This window comes from Notothenia rossii, assembly GCF_949606895.1.
Source record: "Notothenia rossii genome assembly, chromosome: 7".
In the NCBI taxonomy this organism is placed as follows: Eukaryota; Metazoa; Chordata; class Actinopteri; order Perciformes; family Nototheniidae; genus Notothenia; species Notothenia rossii.
Genome location: NC_136905.1, coordinates 19,439,951 through 19,459,516, shown reverse-complemented (window position 1 = coordinate 19,459,516; position 19,566 = coordinate 19,439,951). Strand labels below are relative to the sequence as shown.

At 42.1% G+C, this 19,566-nt stretch overlaps 2 protein-coding genes across 2 annotated transcripts; one reads left to right on the top strand and one right to left on the bottom strand.

Moving 5' to 3' along the window:
• Positions 1-807: 807 nt before the first annotated feature.
• On the top strand, positions 808-6,864 carry glipr2l (GLI pathogenesis-related 2, like). The gene is made up of 5 exons (XM_079640178.1): positions 808-1,241; positions 1,852-1,960; positions 3,243-3,346; positions 3,761-3,838; positions 5,045-6,864. The coding sequence occupies exons 1-5, from the start codon at positions 1,229-1,231 to the stop codon at positions 5,209-5,211; spliced, it is 471 nt and encodes a 156-aa protein (XP_079496304.1). The 5' UTR covers positions 808-1,228; the 3' UTR covers positions 5,212-6,864.
• Positions 6,630-19,543, bottom strand: nacad (NAC alpha domain containing). The gene is made up of 10 exons (XM_079640176.1): positions 19,138-19,543; positions 15,554-15,834; positions 10,033-15,457; positions 9,479-9,727; positions 8,911-9,002; positions 8,094-8,162; positions 7,827-7,973; positions 7,610-7,744; positions 7,366-7,488; positions 6,630-6,776 (listed from the first exon to the last, which is right to left on the bottom strand). Exons 1-10 carry the CDS (start codon positions 19,220-19,222, stop codon positions 6,762-6,764), a joined length of 6,621 nt encoding a protein of 2,206 aa, XP_079496302.1. The 5' UTR covers positions 19,223-19,543; the 3' UTR covers positions 6,630-6,761.
• Between the last annotated feature and the right edge of the window lie 23 nt (positions 19,544-19,566).

Below are 19,566 nucleotides of genomic sequence, written 5' to 3'. Positions count from 1 at the left end.
ATGAGGTACACTAAAATATGAGGCAATCCATTTTTATTTTCTCCTTCGCACCATTTCTGCTTTTGTTAAAGGTGTCTTTTCCCCCCCAATGATAGATACCATCCAGTTCGGAAATGCCATTAAAGCAAGAGGGAAGCATAGTGTACCTCATACAGGAAAAGCAAATAGTAGAAACCTGTTGTGCAGCATGATAAATGGTGAATCTGCCTCTCCCTGTGTGTCAACTGCACTAGGCAAATTGTTCAATCATTTATTTTTCATCCTGGGTGGACATTAAAGGATCCCTCATTAATAATCGAATGTGTTGGATCTGGAAGTTCCTGTAGAAACGGAAAGATGAAAGGGGAAAGTCTACTATTTTTATGACCAAAGCACCTTCAAGGTATGATGAGCATAAGCAAAAGTGAAAGAATTTTTCAGAAAGTCAGCAGTTCAGAAATAAGAGCCGTACACTCAAATTGCGGCCTTAGTGCCAAGTTGAGCTTATTAAAAACAAGCCCCTGTTTAGCCTTGAATGTCTCCTAAAAAGTTATGGGTACAAAGTAATTGTTCATTTTATCTGATAAAGCCAGCTGAGTATCTCTGTATCAAACTGTGTGTCTCAAAGGTTGATATTGTCTACAGTGGCACCTCACAATTTCGCATCATGACAGGAAAGCCACTGTCCTGGTTACAGTTGCTAAGAGTAACATTCTCTTGTCCATGGTTACAAAGTTACAGAAAACGAGAATCTCAGAGCTATATATGGGTATATGTCTCACAGAGATGATGTCATCAACGTCTGCAGGGGCTCCCCCTTCGTTTGTGGGAATGTAAAGACATGAGTGGGTGTGTTCCTCTGAGCCGTAAAGATAGACGTAGGGCCAGCAGATAGAGATAGAAGGGTGTGTGGCTTAAAGAGAGACAGGCGGGTTTAGCTCAATGATGTGAAACAACATTTGAGAAGGAAGTTACATCAGGATCTGTATGCTCAGATAAATAGCTAAAGGGGAACTTTGCACAACTGCCGTGACTTCAAGGTGGAATGAGACAGGACTTGACGAAAAGGCCCCGAAATAAATGCATCTGTTTCAGGGCATCAGTGTTTGACTGCACTAAAGGAAGAGACTGAGAGGGAACAAGCAACAGAGAAAGAGAGCAGGAACAGAAAACAAGACAGGCGAGAGGCTGCTTTTGTTCAGTGCTAAGACTGTTGCAGATCTTACTGAAGGCTTCCTGTGTCAGCACCATGGGAAAGTCAGGTAAGTGGAAACAGCAGGCTGAGGATATTAACTCTGATTGTATCAATTTGGCCTGAGTTAGAACTTTGCCCCCATGCATTTGTGTGTGTGGGCTAGCTTGTTTACTATAGGTGTTTGTGAGCTATGCTCGATTTGAAAAATGGGACAGAGGAAATACAAAACTGCTAAATAAATTACTTACTTATTTTCCTTTTTAATGATGCTTGCAGTGCAATAAAAAATGGCTTTAACTGATCCTGACTTGCAGTAACATTCATCTTGCTGACTAGATGCTGTAAGGCAGCATTTGTGTTTGTATTGTTTTGTGGGGCTGTTTCAATGTGCCCATTGTGTGAGCACTTGAGAGATCGTGGGACTTATGAAAAGGCCAGCGAGTGATAGGCACCAGGCAGAAGGGGGGGTATGGATGACGTTTTTATACTCCATCATCTGTCATCGAGTTGTATTCACTGTCTGAGGTCAGTATAGGTCTTCAGATGGTGACTCCACATTTCAGCTTGAGTATTCTGCAGCCGTGCACGAGTCTTCATGAGGCATCATGACGTCTCCTTTGTCAGATTTCTCTCTCTGGATGGCTAACCTTACTGTCTCTCTCCTCCCTGTCCATCAGCCTCGAAGCAGTTTTCTGACGAGGTGCTGCAGTGCCATAATGAGTTCAGGAGGACACACCAGGCATCTTCACTGAAGCTGAGCAGCAAGTTGAGCAAAGAAGCCACCCGGTGGGTTAACGCACAGATCACATCAGAAACCTAATTAGCAAGGACTATGCATACCTGTCACTGTCAGACTGCTCTGGGTAACAGTGACAGTTCCAGCCTAGCCTGTCAAATAAAATAACCACTTTAATATAATAAGACATTGAGGATATTTTTTGTGTGATTACAATATAATGTTGACAGTTTATTGTGTTGATTATGTAAACGTGTTTGCTGTCAGGATAGATAGTGGCAATCTATTAGAGGGATTTCCTGGAGCATGCTTGATAGTGTAAACTTTAAGGTTAACATACATTTTGTAAACAAACTGGGATTTTTTTCAGGGATTTCACCTGATAGGGTATTTTGGCCAGATCTTTATTCTTGAATTTCACCTCAGTTATCTGGTCAAACAAAGGTTGAATAATAAATCATGGGAATGTACATTGACATTACAAACACAACAGTTGCACACCTCAGTTAAATACATAAAATAACTATGGTTGTAAATATTTAAGTTTTGAGTAGAGTTTAAAGCGCAGCACAGTTAATTTCCACGAGATGGATGGTGCTTTTACCTCTCCCTCTGTGTAAACACTAAACAGGCCTCTGCGAAGGGACTTCCTAAATGATGCAACTCTTTCAGGAAGATAGTTAAGACAATATTGACACTGTAGATTTAGAAATGAAGTTTATATTTTATTATAAAGTTTAATGAATAGAACTCAATTAAAAAAAATACGTTCGAAAGCTAAGTAGACGATATGGAAAGAGCTGGAACTTGTGTTTAATCAGAAAATCATCATTAACTCTTTTGAAGGGGAACATCCATATGGCAAGTCACATGGCAGTCACATGATAAAATAAAGAAACAATTTTGTTTCACAACATTACAATTTGTCAATTATAGTAAATACTGTCACTGCATTAACCATTTTGATATGACCTACAAGTGACTCCTTTGTCCTTCTGCAACTAATAGTAATAGTATAATCCCAATATGTGCTTTTGAACAGTAATAATATCAACCCAATTACCAAAACCATGTTTAGTGGAATTGGTTTCAGTGTAGGCTTTTCATTTTCCCCTGGATTAAAAATCTGAGAGAAGGATCTTTTACTGTGTATCTTGAAGGGAGGTGGACAGCAGTGAGCTTTAAAAACTATAGACTACTGAGGAGCTTAAATTTTAAAAAGGGATGAGATTAAAGGATATGGCATTACTCACAGACACAAGAGTGGATTATGTCGCAGGAAAAAAACATTTCAGCAGTGCTGTTCCTAACTTTTTTTGATTCTGTCAACAGCTATGCTGAAAGTCTAGCAAGCACACGGATCCTGAAACACAGTGCAGAGTCCAGTAAAGGGAACTTTGGAGAAAACCTGGCTTGGGCTTCCTATGACCAATCAGGTACATACAGTACATAAATACTCACCATGCTATTGATAAAACTGCATGATACTCTGTGTGCTCCTCCTGAAACACATCACTCCATACATTACATACAATGGTTTAGTCTAAGGGGCTTAAAGCAGAGTTTTCTACTCTGAGAGTGAACAGCTGGGATCTATTTCCCCTCCACTTGGCACTGAGAGCCCAGACACCATGACTCACTGCAGAAATATGTCAGCGCAGGACTGTGTGATTCATAAAACATCTCCTACAATGCTGCACTGGGTGACAAAAAGTGCAGCATTGAAATGTGCCGAGCGAGATTTGTACCTCGAGGGTGCAGACTACTATAGCTGTCATTCTGATCAATATGCACAACAAAGAAGGGATTGAATTGTTCATTAAGTTACACTTTATTTCATGTACGTGCAGGAAAAGATGTCACAGACCGCTGGTATGATGAAGTGAAACAGTACAACTTCAACCGTCCTGGATTCTCCTCTGGCACTGGTGAGATTTTACACGAGTGTCTGTTTGTCTGTATCACTTTCTCTCATATTTCAGCCAGTGTCAAACCTCCTCTTGCCTTACCATAACAACGCATTTAACCAATCTTAAATTCAGGAAAATTAAAGTAGTCATTAAAACTGCTCTGATATTAATATACACTGAAACAATGAACATTAGGTTAGAAAAGTTTAATTTGTACGACACTGAAACTATTACTTTAGTTTTCGATAAAGTCAGCCATTATTTATATGATTGATTAATTGTTCAAGCCATTCTTCAGAAAAATGCCAAACTTGGCTTTTAAATGTGTCATTTTAAATAATGTTCTGATGCCTAATATCCCAGAAATGAATCAAAAACTAATGAAGGGAAAAAGGTCAGTAGATTAATCAATACTGGATGGAAAATCATTTTTAGTAGCGCTGAAACAAAAAAAAAACACTTAATATTTAACAGAATAGGGAGAAAAAAATGTCCTTTTAAATATTACAACAGTTATTCTCAGTTAAACCTGAGAGTGCAAATATTAATTTAAACATCAGTATTGTGTATCTCCATATGTAGGACTAAGTGCTTAATCTTTGCAAACACATTGTATCAAACACTTCCCTAAAACATGTTTTCATTGCATCGTGACACATTTTGTTTGCATTTATCTCAATGAATCTACTTCTGGCTCTGTTTCTCCTTGATACATTCTATTTACTTGTTGTCAGTTTCTCTTTCGCTGTGCTATGTTATCCCAGGCATGGGCAATGTAAATCCCTTGTTGATGTCACACCTCAGTCAGAGTGTGGCTGTCTGACTCAGTGAGCAGCCATGGGGAAACTGAGGGGACTCACAGTCCTCTGTATCACTCCTCAGCTCACATGTCATTTCCAGTCAGGCCTAATTCCCCCAGATGTTTTCCCATTGTATCAGACTCCATTGTGCATGAGTCTGTTTAACTTGATCACACATGAAGCAGATCACTCCTACGCAGGAGCTTGTTAACAGTGATTCATATAAAGTCGCCTGGTATAGCAAAAGAAAGGAATCAAAAGTAAGCCAAGGGAGGTTTGAATTTGATGAGTGAGAGAGGAACTAAAATTCCTTAAGTCTGTAAATATTTAGAGGAACCACACTTAGCTTCTTCTACCCTGTCCTAACAGTCAGTTTTCCAGCCTGCTTTTGCTGCCTTTAATGTCTTTCTGTGTCTTATTCTAGGCCATTTCACAGCAATGGTGTGGAAGAGCAGTAATAAGCTGGGAGTCGGTAAGGCCACTGCATCAGACGGCTCTTCCTTTGTGGTGGCCAGATACTTCCCTGCTGGGAACATCACTAACCAGGGACACTTTGAGAACAACGTCCTCCCTGCTCAATCTACCACCTAATGATGTCTAGCCCCAAAAGTGGACTCAAGCCCAAAGGCATTTATTCCTTTTTCCAGAAGAATCTGAAGTGCCTGCACTGAAGGACACTCAGGAGAGCACCACTTATTGCCTAGTAGAGATCCATACCAACATAATGTGGAATTTAAAAGATGAAAATAGCTTTGACTTTTATGATTTGGAAAGAGACCTCTATGATAGTGTTTAGAATGAATGAACCACTACTGTTTGGCTTTGCTAACAAAACATTTCAAGTGACTATGTGGACAGTTTATATTTCAATAACATTGGCTGTGAAAGTATTTCATTCACTAATGCCAACATTTCACACACTGATAAACATTATAGCCTGAAATCTGCATTGGAGTTAGAATGGAAACCAAGTTGAATGGACATGTTTTTTTTATTTACTTGTGGTGTCATTGCTTGTAATTTAACATCATGACTCAACATGCTTGATACGAGTTTTTCTCAAGGCCATTACTTATCAAAGCAGTCCTGGGGACATTTGTTTTGTGCTAGAACCAGTTTTGTAAAATACAGTTGATAAACTGTCAGAAATGCATTTAGCATCTCTCTGGGAACTCTTGTGTCATCCGTACTGTGTGACATTATACGAGATAGAAAAACAGAACCAAAGGTGAGATCTCCGTCTGGCACAGTGCTGGCTAATGTTAACTCTGTGTAATATGATAAATATAGAAACGTTTTAGTAAATGTAAGCAGTTGTATACATATTAATGAATTAATGTTTTCAAGGTTTATATTAAAGGTCTGAATCATTGTGAGATTTGCATAATCCCAAAAAGAATTAGCAGTGCAGTATTTTTTTTATATCAGTAGCACATTTTCCTTTAAAAAGCAATTACTAGAAATCTTGTTTTCCTTGCTTATTGCCTGACCCTTGGCATAATGAAATAGCAACCCAACCTTTTTTCACGTGAAGAGTTTGAGAAAAAGATAGAAAATAAGCCTTCTATGTGTTTTCAATTTCTCATATTTTAGGAAAACACAGTCCTGTTAACCCTTAACATTAGCATAAATATGAGCATAAAACTAAATACGTTATTAGTCAATTACGATGAATTACATTTACATTTTTACATATATTGTCACTAAGTTTGATTGAGCAGGTTCCAATTCTGTGATTAAGGTTGCTTTTTTTTTTTCATTTGAATCCCGTGTGTCATTGTTCAGATCGAAACATTTTAAACAACTGATAGTTTTATGTATGATATGTCAACTATTTTTTGTACAGATGTATAGGTGCTAATACTGAAAATGGTGGTAGTTTTAATCCTATGCCTTTTGAATTTGAAGAATATGAAAGGCTTTACTGCTCCGTTTGTAAAAACAAGTTTCAACAAAACATAACACTGTTACCCCTTCAGTGAAATTAATATTGCAATGCAGTCAAGAGCCCACATTGGAACAGACTTTATTTAGCAGATATTGGGGATGCAACATACAGTAGCAGCGATACAGAAGAGTCAGTGGCGTTCAGGCTTTATAGGCTGGAGGAGGGGGGTCAGGAGTAAAATCGTTCTCACCACTCACATGGTCAGCTCCTGCATGGAAAAAGGAGAGAAAGATAGAGAATGAGGTGGTTGGAGAAAAACTATCATCATGAATAAAAAGGTTACGTTGGAAACAAAACGTGCAACTGATTTTTCTTTCTTAAATTATAGTTATTTCTCTTTATTTCTTTGTCTATTCTCTGCTACTGAAAAGAAGAGATAAGACACTCTACATGTCACTCTGCTTGAATAAATACAATTACCTGGGAAAGTCAGAATGATAGGCTCTGTTTTCACCCTTCATCAACTTTTTCTAGTGAACTAATGCAGCTCTATCTTGCTTCTTGCCCCATCATGAACCATTTTTTACTGCGTCACTTCAACAGCTCAGTCATTTCAGTGTGAATAAATGCTGCCACCTAGTGGACATGATACTGCACCGGTTACCTACAGAACTGTGGAGGATGCTCAGTTACTGGGGAGAAACAATTCTTGTCATTTGTCCCCTGCTCTCCTGTCCTCCACCCCTCCTCCTCCATGCACTGGCTATGACTCATTATGTTGTTCACCGTCTGCCCTCCCTCTATCCTCTAAATCTTCCCTCTTTCACTCCCTCTGTCTCCTTCTCCTTCCTCCTCACCATGATAGCATTCACAATGTCATTATTGTTGTGTTTCAGTGCACGGACGGCCTTGGCGCGTGACACATTGGCCTGAGCCATGACCAGCTCGATATCCCTCTGCTCGAGACCACCATCATCCACCTGATGTAGGGGGAAAAATATAGATAGGGAGGGATAGATGGAGAGATAAAGTTAACAACTAAATAAAATAGTGTACAGAGTTAATAGTGTGAACACTTTTAAGAAATTGGACAGAAAGTACCTCTTCTTCCTCTTCTTCGCTCTCCTCTTTGATGGTGAGGCTGGGAGGGACAGGTGGGGCCAAGGGAGAAGAGGTCACAGGCACCTTGAATTTCTCTGCAGCTGCCTTGTGAGCCTGCTGAGATAGGTCCTCAATCTGAGGAGAGGATTGGAGAGGTTGAGAGACAAACCAATAAATGTACCAAAGCTTGAATAAGACCAATTTAAGAAAGACCAACCTTTGCCTCTCCAAACACAATGTAGATGTCAGATGCGGGGCTTTTGAACACATCTGGTTTGGTGATGACAAACAAGATACTCTTGGACTTCCTAATGGTGATCCTGGTCACACCATGGACCGGCTTCAGACCAAGTTTAGACATAGCCTACATACAAACACAGCAGCATAGAGAGGGAGCAAGAAGGACACAATTACATTCATTTAACACTGGTGTCATATAGACTCCATCTTGATTTGTTTATTTTTATACAGTAAGGAATCCAACCTTGCGGGCCTTCTTCTCACTGCGGCTCTGCTTTGGCCGGTTTAGCCCTTCATCTGCATAGGAAATAGACTGAAAGAAAAAGCAAATATCTATTACTATATTTTTATATTCTAAAACATTTTCATACATTAGTATTGCTAATATCATCACATTTGACTCGTCTTATTTTTAGGTTTCTATTGCTATTTTGCTGATGCCATACAGTTTTGTATTCTCTTGCACACACATGAAGCTATGCATTATATGTGTTATAACAGCAGTGACAGCAATTTGATTCAAGTACAAAAAATACATATATATAAGAGCCAAAATGTGCCATATCGATAAAGGAAGAAAGGCATTTTCAATTTAATCAACTGAACTTAAAAAGCAATCTGGCCAAAGGCAGCCTATCTCTGGGTAATGCAAACATATGCTTATACACAATGATTCCCTGAATACAGAAGGCCACATTTTGTATCATATTTTTCTCAGCTTCAATACTAGTTTGTGATGTCAAGATCTTCTCCACATTACACAGTTCATAGGTTTTAGTCTGTAAGTCTAAGCAACAGTTGCCTCCTGATTATAAAATAATGATGTCGAGATCTTGAAAAAACTAATTTGATTTAGGGTTAACCCTAACCCTTTATTTCAACATAATCTAAATGCAATCCTAATTTAGTATTGAATAAAATATCAAAGATTTTAGTGATGAGTTATACTAATTTTCTCTCCTTTGCATGCCATACCTTTGACAAATAGGGTTTAAAAAATAAATGATCTGGCGTAATGGGTTCAGTAAAAAATAAGATGATTTCAGCATGAACTGTCTCACCTGGGGCTCTGATGGTCTCAGAGGCTCCGGCTCCTCCAGCTCAGGCACTGACCCCTCACTCTCGGACTCATTACAGGAAGCCAATATAGAGCCTGCAGAAAGGCATTTATTTAAAAAGAATTCAAGTACATTTAAATAAAGTGAATTATATCCTTATGCCATGGAAACTAATGATCATTATAGGAGTAATGAGGGCATTAGAGACTCTATCTCATTAATGCTTTGCTGATGAAGAGTGTTCATTACATTAACATCAGGAAATGTAATTATCCCATGGAAAATACATTATATCGTATCTGCATAGTATGTCATTTTATTTCAGCGAACTATGATGCAGAAAATGTACGTCTCTTGTGTTATCATCCGTCATCAAAGCAAAACTACAGCTATTCTGTACAATTTAACCAAATGATATTCAAACACCTTTAATATGTAACATAGAACACTGTGGATCACCTAGTGTAGAAAGAGATGAGAGATATATAAAGTGACAGAATAATTGGTGAAGTGTTAAAGAGGATTCTTAGTGTTGAACCGTATTTCCCTGAGGACGTCAGAAGAAACTCACAATTGTTTTTGAAGGATAGGTCGAACTCTTCTGCAATCGTGTGGCTGTGGTTGATTGGACAGCCTGACTGTCTGTTGGACATCTGTTGGGCAGAGAAAGGCTGCATTTCCCTCTGATTGGATGGACCAGACTCTCTCCACATGGCCTCATTTCTGTTTCCTGCCACTCCTCTGGCCTGGGATCTGTGACCACGTCGAGGCAATCCACAATCATCCTCACTGTCTGTCTCCCCCTCGGCCAAGCTGGGTCCTTACAGAGCACAACAATACTTGATCAGATTTGTATTACGAACCTTGCATTTGACTTGTTTACATAGATTCTTATAAACGTGTGCTTGCCTTTTTATCTAATATGTTAGTCTACGCTTTTGCCTTTTATCTGCACTCTACATTTGCCTGCTGTGAGACGAATAAAGCATTTGTGATTAATTTTATTGTTTTAAAAATCCCAACTTTTACTGTTTACCAAACTGACTGTTACAAAAATGATGAAGGATTCCTCAGTGTGTAGTGCAAGGTGCTTTCAATCAAACAAGCGTTAATTTCTATACTCACCTCTGAATCTGTCTTGTGTGCTCCACGGGCAACCTTGCTTGATTTGTTTGTGTGGCTGGATGTTGAGATTGTTCTGAGACTGGGGACGAGAAATCGAATCTGCCACGCATGCTGAATCTAGAGTCTCAGGAGCAGGTAAAAATGACTCCTGGGTAGGCTGGGACAGGCTTGACAGCATGGCAGTGGAGAATGATGGCGGAGAGACACTTGTGCTAGATGTAGTTGATGCAGAAAAGACAACAGTGGCCTCTTTGAGGTTGTTGTTGTTGTTAGGGAGAAATTGGGGATCAGGGGCTTGTTGTGTTTTGGTTGATGTACAGCAAAGTGTAGGGGTGGTGTGACATTTTGACAGGGAAGGCTGATGCAGGGCTGATAGGACAGGTTGGGATTCCTGAACAGGTGTGGGAAGATCATCTTCTGGCTCTGCTGAGGCACATGGTAGAGGGGAGGAAGAGGAAACAGGAGATGGGGAGGAAGACAGTGGAGTCAGAGAGTATGATAAGGTATCATGAGCAGGTAGGCTATGGCCAGAATCTATGTTGTTGTCATTAATATCTACTGTGAATCCTCTCTGACGATCAGATAGTGGTCTATTATCAAGCACTTCCTGTTCCTGCTCTAGTTCTTGGTTCATTGCCAACACAACATTGAGGTTGTCTGGGGTATGTGTGCTAGGATTGCAGTGTCCATCGATAGGACTTCTGATATCAGGACTTGGACTGTTATCCATCTGCATCTGTGGACCAAATGTAGCTTTCTCAGTCCCAGATGTCCTTTGTTGAAAGTCCGACGGTGAAGATTTTCTGTTTGCCTTTCGGCCCTTTTTAGTTTTCGAATTGTCCGCTTCCCCCTTTAACCATCCATCTGCTGTGGCATTTAATGGAACATAAGTTTTCTTTGGATCATCGACAGATTCAGGGCTAAAGTCAGCATGAGTGCTTGGCATGGATACCTTGTTTTTGTTCTGCTTCCCTCTCCTCCCTTTCTTAGCAGCGATTGGTTTATCTGTGCAAAGTTCCCCTTTAGGGGTGTGACACAAAAGGTGCTCTGGGCAATCCTGTGTGGGAAAGGTTTTACTTTCCTTTTTGTTCTTTTGGTCTTTCTCCTCACCTCTCTTTTTTGCTTTCTCCTTTGCTTTTTCTTCCTCGTCCCCTGAGTTACTAACAACACATTGCTGTCCTGTAAAGGCATCTTTAGTCTTTGGTTCATCAACAAGTCTGTCTGTCACAGGACTGACATCATCTTTTCTTTGGCCTTCAGTCTGAGGCTTCACCTTCTGTGGTCCTGGCTGAGAACCTGTAGTTTCCATCTTTTCTTGACACATTTGACATGGTCTGGGATCATTGGATTTGCATTTAGGAGTGAAGGAACCAAATGATCCACGTGGCAAAGAAAATGCTGTATCACTCTCCGGATTGATGTTCTGAACCTCTGGACTAGTGAGACTTCTTGACCTGGCTTTATCTGGTACACTGAGATGCCGATTTGTTACAGCCTCTTTCACATGAGTTTCAACTGATGAAACTGAGATGCTACAAGCACCTTCCTCTGGTTTCTGTCTTGTTTTTGAAGCTTGATTTATGGAGCTGTCTTTTTGTTCCCCTTTAACTGGATTTGTGTCGGACACCTGAGGTGGCATCTCCTCAAGAGGAATGTTAGACACAGAGTCTCTAACACTGACACTCACACTTTGAGGTCTCACTTCCTCAGATAGAGCGTTCAGGCTTCCACACATTGCTACTTCCAAAGAATCAAATGCAGAATCATTGTTGTTGTTAGAATTCGTCCAAGCGTCTTGTATCTGTGTGAGTGTGTTATCTCCATCAGTGTCTGGATTTAGGTTACTGACATCATCCTCTGGGAATCTGGAGCTTCCATCCTCCCCTCCGCCTGCTTCCGAGATTTCCTCAATGGATTTCCAGCAAGCCAAGTTGGACTCTGAGGCTCCCTCTCCTACCAATTCTTCATCTGCCATTTGGTCCCTCTTTCCATACAGGCTATTGTTGTCTTCCTCATCCAGAACAGAACCCAGAACATTATCATAGTGTTCACTCACTCCACTGATAATGTTTGGGACAACGGGCGTCTGTGTACTTTGGCCCTCTGGAGCACATGTTAACAGACCCTCTGCCTCTAACTCATACCTTTTCCCCAGAGACAGGGAGAGAGACTCTCCTGCTCCCCATACACTAAACTCAGCCCCTGGTCCTAAACCTAGACTGAACCCCAGCCCCATCCTGTCATCACACCACGCCCCAGCTCCAGGATGCAATTCCCTGCTCCCACCCTGGCTGTCTGTTTCTGAGTTTTCTCTTTTGGGTGAGATGGCTAGGGGGGAGTGTGGGGATCCAACCGCTCCCAGCACCCCCTCGTCAGTACTCAGGGTGTTTTCTCTCAGGTTCTCCTGGGCAGAGTCACTTGGGGACGGGGTCAGATTGTCAGCAAGTTCTGAGATTACCTCTGGACAGGCAGAAATAGGAATATTACTGGGACTGGGGCTTGTGTCTTTGGGGCAGGAGAGAAGAAGAACACCTTTATTCAAGTCATTGGTGGCAGAATCAATGCTTCTACTCTCCACACTCTTAGACTCAGCAGAAGCATTCCCATTCCTCTGGTCAAGCTCAGTGTCAGACTCCCTGGGGATAATTGTCCTACATAATAACTCTGGCCTTACATCTGATTTATTGGAGAAAGACTTTGACAATACACATCTACTTGCACCTACAGCCCTGTGGCTTTCTGGCTGACAATGACGAGGCTTGATGAGCAATTTGAAAGAGTCTCTTTCTGGTTCTGCTGTAGGTTCCTCCCCTGAAAAATCATTGCTCTCTTGCAAATCATTATCTTTAATCTGGGGATTTCCTTTAGCCACTTCCAGAAGAACTGAACTGTTAAGATCTGTTGACTCCTGAGCAGAAGCAGCAGAAGAAGAAGAAGAAAGAAGGGTGTGGAACTCAGCTACTGCATCAGCTGGAGCAAGAACAGGAGTAGAGGAAAGATTAAAATAAGAGCTTTCTCTTGGTGGCTCTACAGGGTTGGACGGACCAGAGATGTCAATCATCTCAATCTCACTACCACTCATGTACAGATTGCTGGAGGCCTCTGGTTGACAATAAACCAATTCTGAAGGATTAGTTGGTTTCTGGCAATCGCCTGGTTTGTCTTTACTGACTTGCGTGTGAGTTTTTCTTTGATCTATTCCACTGGTAGATTCTATTTTAGTAGCGGACTGCAGTTCAAGGGATTTAGCTTCATCCAGAGCAATAGCTTCAGAAAGACAGGTGGTTTCGGGGTGATCCACGAGTTTGTCTCTGCTCAGTTGTGTGTTCAAAGGTTCAGCAGGTCCTGTTCCAGTGCTAGACCCCTGCTCAGGTTCTGTTGGAACTTCAGAATGATCGAGTGTGTCCGTTGTTGTGGGTTCTAGTGATTGTGCATGCCTCTCAGTGCTGTATAAACGTTCATCTTCCTCCCCATTATAGGAAGCAGAGTCTAATGAGTCATCTGTATCGTCTTGGAAACAGAAGGATTCGTCTAACCCCTCATTGATAGATGTCTCTGAAAGTGAATGAAGGAATGATGCTGAACTGTCCTCATCTATAGGAGCTTCCACTGCTTTGCAATCACACTTTTTATCACCCTCTTCCTGTTCTCCTTCTTCCGTTCCCTCTACTACTTTAACCTCCACCTTGGCTTCCTCACCTGCCTCGTTATGTTCCTCACTGCCATCATGTTCATTATTTTCATCAACACCTCCAGCAGCAGCATTAATGATGCAATCACCCTCTTCATAATCATAATCATAATCATCATCATCATCCTCTTCATCATCGTCATCTTCAACATCTGCCTCCTCCTCTCCTGCTGCATAAGCATTAACATCTTTTCCTTCGTTCCTGTCATTACTTTCCCCCATATCATTCTCATCCTCTGTCGGGAAGAGGGTGATTTCCATTGAGTCAGCCTTAAAGATAAGGCTGGTGTGTAGGGGAAAGGAGAGGAGGGAGGCAGGGATCATAATATCTTCATCGGGTATACCATCAGCACATTCTTCCTGTGAGAGCATGAAAGAACTGGGACCGAACCTAGCAAAGACTCCAGGACAAAAGGCATCCAGGGGGCTGACAGGTGAGTCAGGGCTAAGGCTAGATGAGGCCATGGTCATGCTCTCGCTATCAGGAGTAAAGGCAGTTGAGGGTAGTTCTGGGTCGTCATCCATCTGTCCATAATGTTCCTCTGATATGCATGTTTCCAATTGCAGTTTCAACTCTGTTTGCATGGGTCTAGAGTACTCTGCTCTCCCTGCACGAGCCTCTGTCAGTGGGCACAGTGAGCATTCAGACTCCCCCCCATCCTCCTGGGAGTCACTGCTACGGCTGCTACTGCTCCTTATAGGAGATGCATCGTCAGTTACCCAGCAAGGGCGACAACTGTCTCTGGAAATCTTGATCTTGTCCACTTTTATAGACTCTTCCTCTTCTGGGATCACTGCCCCTGTAATACCTATCGTTGAATTCATTACAAAACCGTCAGGACGGTACAGGCAGAAGTCTGCACGCCTTTCCTCCTCACGTTCTGGACCTACTCGTCCCTTTTCCTCCCCAACTTCATCTCCGATCTCTGATAAGGAGCCCACAAAGCAAGCCGGAGCTTCCTGTGCTTCTTCTATGAGGAGCAGATTTGGAGAAGTAGATGGAGAGGTGGAAGATGTGTAGGAGGAGGTCCAGCTGCCTCCTTCTGCCGTGATATAAGAGCCAGAGGGAGAGGTAAGAGGGGAACAGAGGTCCTCACTGTCAGAGGGAGAACCAGGGGACAGTGGGCAGACTGGAGAACCAGGATATGAGTGATGTTTCAGGTGCAAAGAACGGGAGCTCATCTTGATTGGTGTGGAAGGGGCTGTATAGTACAGGTCAGGGTCAAGAGATGAGGGCACACCCACTCGTAGTGGGTCAACAGCATAAGCTGGCTCAGAGAAGGACAAAGCAACTGGACAGCTCAGCTCAGAAAAAGAAAGGGAAGGCATTTCGTCTTGAGCAAGGGTTTGACCCTCTTCCTGGTTGTCTTTCAAATTGTCTTCTGTTTTGATTGGATCTGACGAGGACGAAGAAGAGAACAGGGGATTTTGAAGAGGGGTAGGGAGTGAACTTGGGGGCTTCACAGGTTCTTTTTTTTGATCCTGTTGTTTCTGAGCGATTTGGACTTGGTTTTCCTCTTTGCTAGTTTCCAGCTGGGTCTCTTTTGCCTGTGCCTGGTTGTCTGAACATCTTGGAATAGCTGGCAAAGGGATAGCTTGACCTGCTGGCTCAACCAGGGGTTTCCTTTTCTGGATCTCCGTTGTTTTGAGCAGTGTCTCTTGACCCATCACTACCCTTGCATCAATGATATGTGGCTCTTGATAGTCACTCTCCACCTCAGAACCAGTCAGGACCTGGGAGTAACATAGTATACATGCAAAATAAAGTTAATATCAGTGTAAAAATGAAATGTTTAAATTGCAAACATGGTCATCGTGCAAAACACACACCTTGATCCTTTCCATCTTAACAGGGACATGGCGGCCACACGGTCCATGACCACCTAACCTTCCAGACATCCTGGCTGTGTTGCGACGGTCAGAGCCTTCAGGTTGAGGTCTTGGAGTACCAGATGAGTTAGGTGTTGCTTGAAATAATCGTGGTCCAAATGGAGAGGTGCATGATGGGAGTAGCTTCTGAGGAGTGCTGGGAGAAGGGCTAGAACCACTGTCACTAGGAGAGGAGCCACTGTCACTAGGGGTGGAGTCAGTGGACAGGTGTCTGGTCATGTCTGAAAAACAGATAAAGCAATGCAAACCGACATTTTCAATAAAAGGAAGGAGCAATTGTGAACACTTTTTTGTATTAAGGTTTCATTGTAATTTTCTACTGTAGAAAGTAAAGACATATGTGAAAGACTACACCTTCTTTGATGTACAATAATATACTTTTCTTCTCTACAGTTGACATTCACTTTTCCTCTCGCACACTCTCAGGAAGAGCTCCAACACATTTTACTAAAATTCCAGTCAGTAGATTAACCGAACAACTCAGCTCTGTGTGTTTTGAGGCCACTGGAAATTGTTTTAGAGTGCAAAACAAAAATCTGAAAATAAAGACTATTGCCAGGTTGTTATGGATGTGTTTTTTGATAAACCTCCTTTTAGTATTTCACTTACAGTAACTGTAAGTGGAAAAAAATACTACTGTACAGTACAGACAATGTCTTAATGTACCTCTCGTAGTTTATATTTTTCTGTATCAACATACACAATTGCACAATTAGCCAGAGGCAAAAAGAACTGTTGTTGAATTACATCGTTCTCCGTCCTATGTCCTACTAGACCATGCTATCATCTTCATAACTGTCATCAGGGATGGAGAAATCACTGAGTTGAAAAATGACTAAGTGAATCAAAGAAACAGGATCAAGGTTGATTGGAGGGGGTTTAGTGTATGAGCAAAAAGAAGTAAACAAAAAATAGATAGAAAATCATATTTTTCATTTGTTTAGTTCCCCTGCTAATCCGTCATGATTCTTAAATGCCTGATTATTTACCACCACACAAAACTATACATTCACTGAAATATCCCTGAGGATGCAATGTAAGATGTTTCTACATAAAGGAACAAAACCTTCATACGCTTTCAACTGGGCCATTGCCACTGTGACCTCAATCCACATGCTGATTGGCCATTTCAACACACAAGTGGCTCAGCCCTGTGCCAGTTACAAACACACACGCCTTCACTCACACACACGCCTTCACACACACACACGCCTTCACACACACACACACACACACACACACACACACACACACACACACACACACACACACACACACACACACACACACACCACACACACACACTCTGCCAGGAACCTTGATATCACTTACTAATTCGCTCTCTGTTCTGTATCCCATCCTTTGTTTCACTCCCTTTCTCTCTAAACCTTTAACATATTATCTCTGTATACATTAATATATACTTCCATCATCGGGTATATATGTGTATATATATACTGTAAAAATATGCAGCTGCCTCTCCTTGTTTCACTATTGGTTGTGACTCGGCTCCCTGCTCTCGCCTCCATGTTCTTTTTTCCTCTGCACACAGAATATCTCCTCCCTTGTGCTCTTCTGCCCTGCCTGTTGTGGTGGCAGATGCAATCATCAGCACTTAGCAGCCCTGCCTGATTGCTGCCCAATAATAAGCTCTAGGTGTGTTTGTTTGTTTGCTGAGTCATGCATCATAGACTAAAACCTGCCCCTAATCAGAAAGATGCATAGCATGCAACAAAGCCAATAGCGCCACTACACTTACATGAACAGCACAGTCTTATGTAGTAAATGGGTAATTGTTTTTTCATTCTGCATGGCTTTAGTGACCCAATGTAGATAAGCATATCAATAAAACATACTTATCAATGTCTGACTTATAGAAAACTTATCAAACCAACTACTATTGAACACATTCAGAAATACTATATTTTGTTTCCCTTATAGCAATGAAATCACATACAACTGCACTGTTGTAGCTTTTGTTTTGCTAGGCTGCTAAATAATCCAGTGATGTTTTTTTTCTGCTAGCATAGCTCTGTCTCTTAGCTGCAGATTCAATTCTGCGAATAATATATGGATGTCTGACTCTCTTCCTACTCTCCGGCCCAACCTAAAAGTCTCCTCTGGGAGGATGCAGTGAAATGGAGCACCTAGCTTGCTGTACAATGAGCAGGCCACAGCAGGCTGAGCAGACTGGAGCTGCGTCACAGAGGCTGCAGCGCTGGCCTGCCAGCCCCAAAGGGAGCCTCTATTACAACTAATGGTCCGATTGAACCTCGAAGAAGAGACAGCCTAATACACTTATTTGCTTTTTCTTCTCCTTTAATAAGATCCCTGTTCTTTAGTCATAAACTATCCTCTTATACGCCCCTCCCCCCCCCCCCCCAAATTCAGGCCAAGAAAGCTTAAAATAATTCTGAGCCTAAATTAAGATCAGGGTAATGATGAAGCTAAAGCAGGAATCTTTGAGAAGAAAAAAATCAACCCACTTTAAAGTATTTCCAGCAAAAAAGAGACGGTGAGTCGTGTTGCTCACAACAGTATGATAACTATATTGTGTAGATTAACTGTAAGAGACACAACATTCACAAGACTGTGCTCCAATGATGTTGATCCCACTCTGACTGTAATTTAGGGGATACTAATACAATCCTACCAAGTCCCAACATCTCATTTTCAATGACACAACATTATCTAGCTCCCTACTCTCATTTGTATTGAATAACTTATTTCATGATTTCACAATGTCAGATACACCGCAGCAACCAAGCAATAACTGATTAGATGTGTAACAAAAGCTCTTGTGCATGTGTGGTTGCGTTTGTTGGTTCCTACAGAGTGCTGCCATGCTGCTGTGTCATGTTCCTGCTGAGGCTGGGGGAAGGGACTGGGATGAGCCACTCTACGCTTACAGCTCTCACATTTGCTGGGAAGATGTGGATGGGGTGGCCCCAGGGCTAAAGATGGGGCAGCAGGAAGAAGGCTAGGGGTAAAGAGCCCAGGGTTTTAGTGGAGGAAGATGGGCCTGGGGTTCTGATGAGGACAGGTGCAGGGAGAGGGCAGATAGACATGGCTTTTGGAAGTCCATCATTTAGATAAGAGGTTGTTTGTTAATAGGGATTAAAAGAATACATACAGATGGGCAGGGATTTACAGTTTGGGTGTAGGGAAGGATGCTACTGTAATAGCTGGGAAATGGAGGGGGAGACCATGCGGTTTAGTAAGCAGGCTAACAGGCAGCTGAATCACAGCTTACTCAGATTGCACATGTCAACAGATGGACAGGAATGACCCCACATGACAGTTTCAAGCAGATAGTGCTTACATCACAGTGTGTTACTTTCACCAACACAGTATCCTTTCTCTCCAGCTAGCTCTCTCCCCTCCTGCACCAATCTATTTACCACTTCCTACTCGCTCAACACTCATCCTCTCTCCTCAAATAATGTCCCTGTCTCGGTCTTCATCTGCATGCTAAAGTACCTCATTCTCCCTTCACAATCCCCAACCCCAGACCCCAGTCCTACCTGGTCCAGGGAGCCCCGTCTCCTCAGCTCCCTGCTCTGGATGTTTCTCGGTGGGGACAGATCTGTGAGAGCTCTCACCCGGCATGCTTCTTGCTGGCTCTCTTTGGTTCTGACGCAACAATAAACCACAGAGCTGGAACAGACAAGGTGAAATGGAAGAGGGAGTGAGAGAGTGAGAGTGGAGAGGGAGAAAGAAGACGAAGGGGAGGGGGGACCGGAATGCTTGGCGAACCAACACTCAGATCTACCCTGTAGCACGTGTCTGTCTATGTGTGTGTGTTTGTGTGAGACAGAATGAGATAGACAGAGTGAGAGATGGAGTATAATCTCTCTCTATTTGTGGTGCAGCACGGTGATGCTGCTGATGGGGGCGTTTGCTTTAGAGTCTCATGATCCAGTTCATCTGAATATACAGTATGTGTGTGTGTA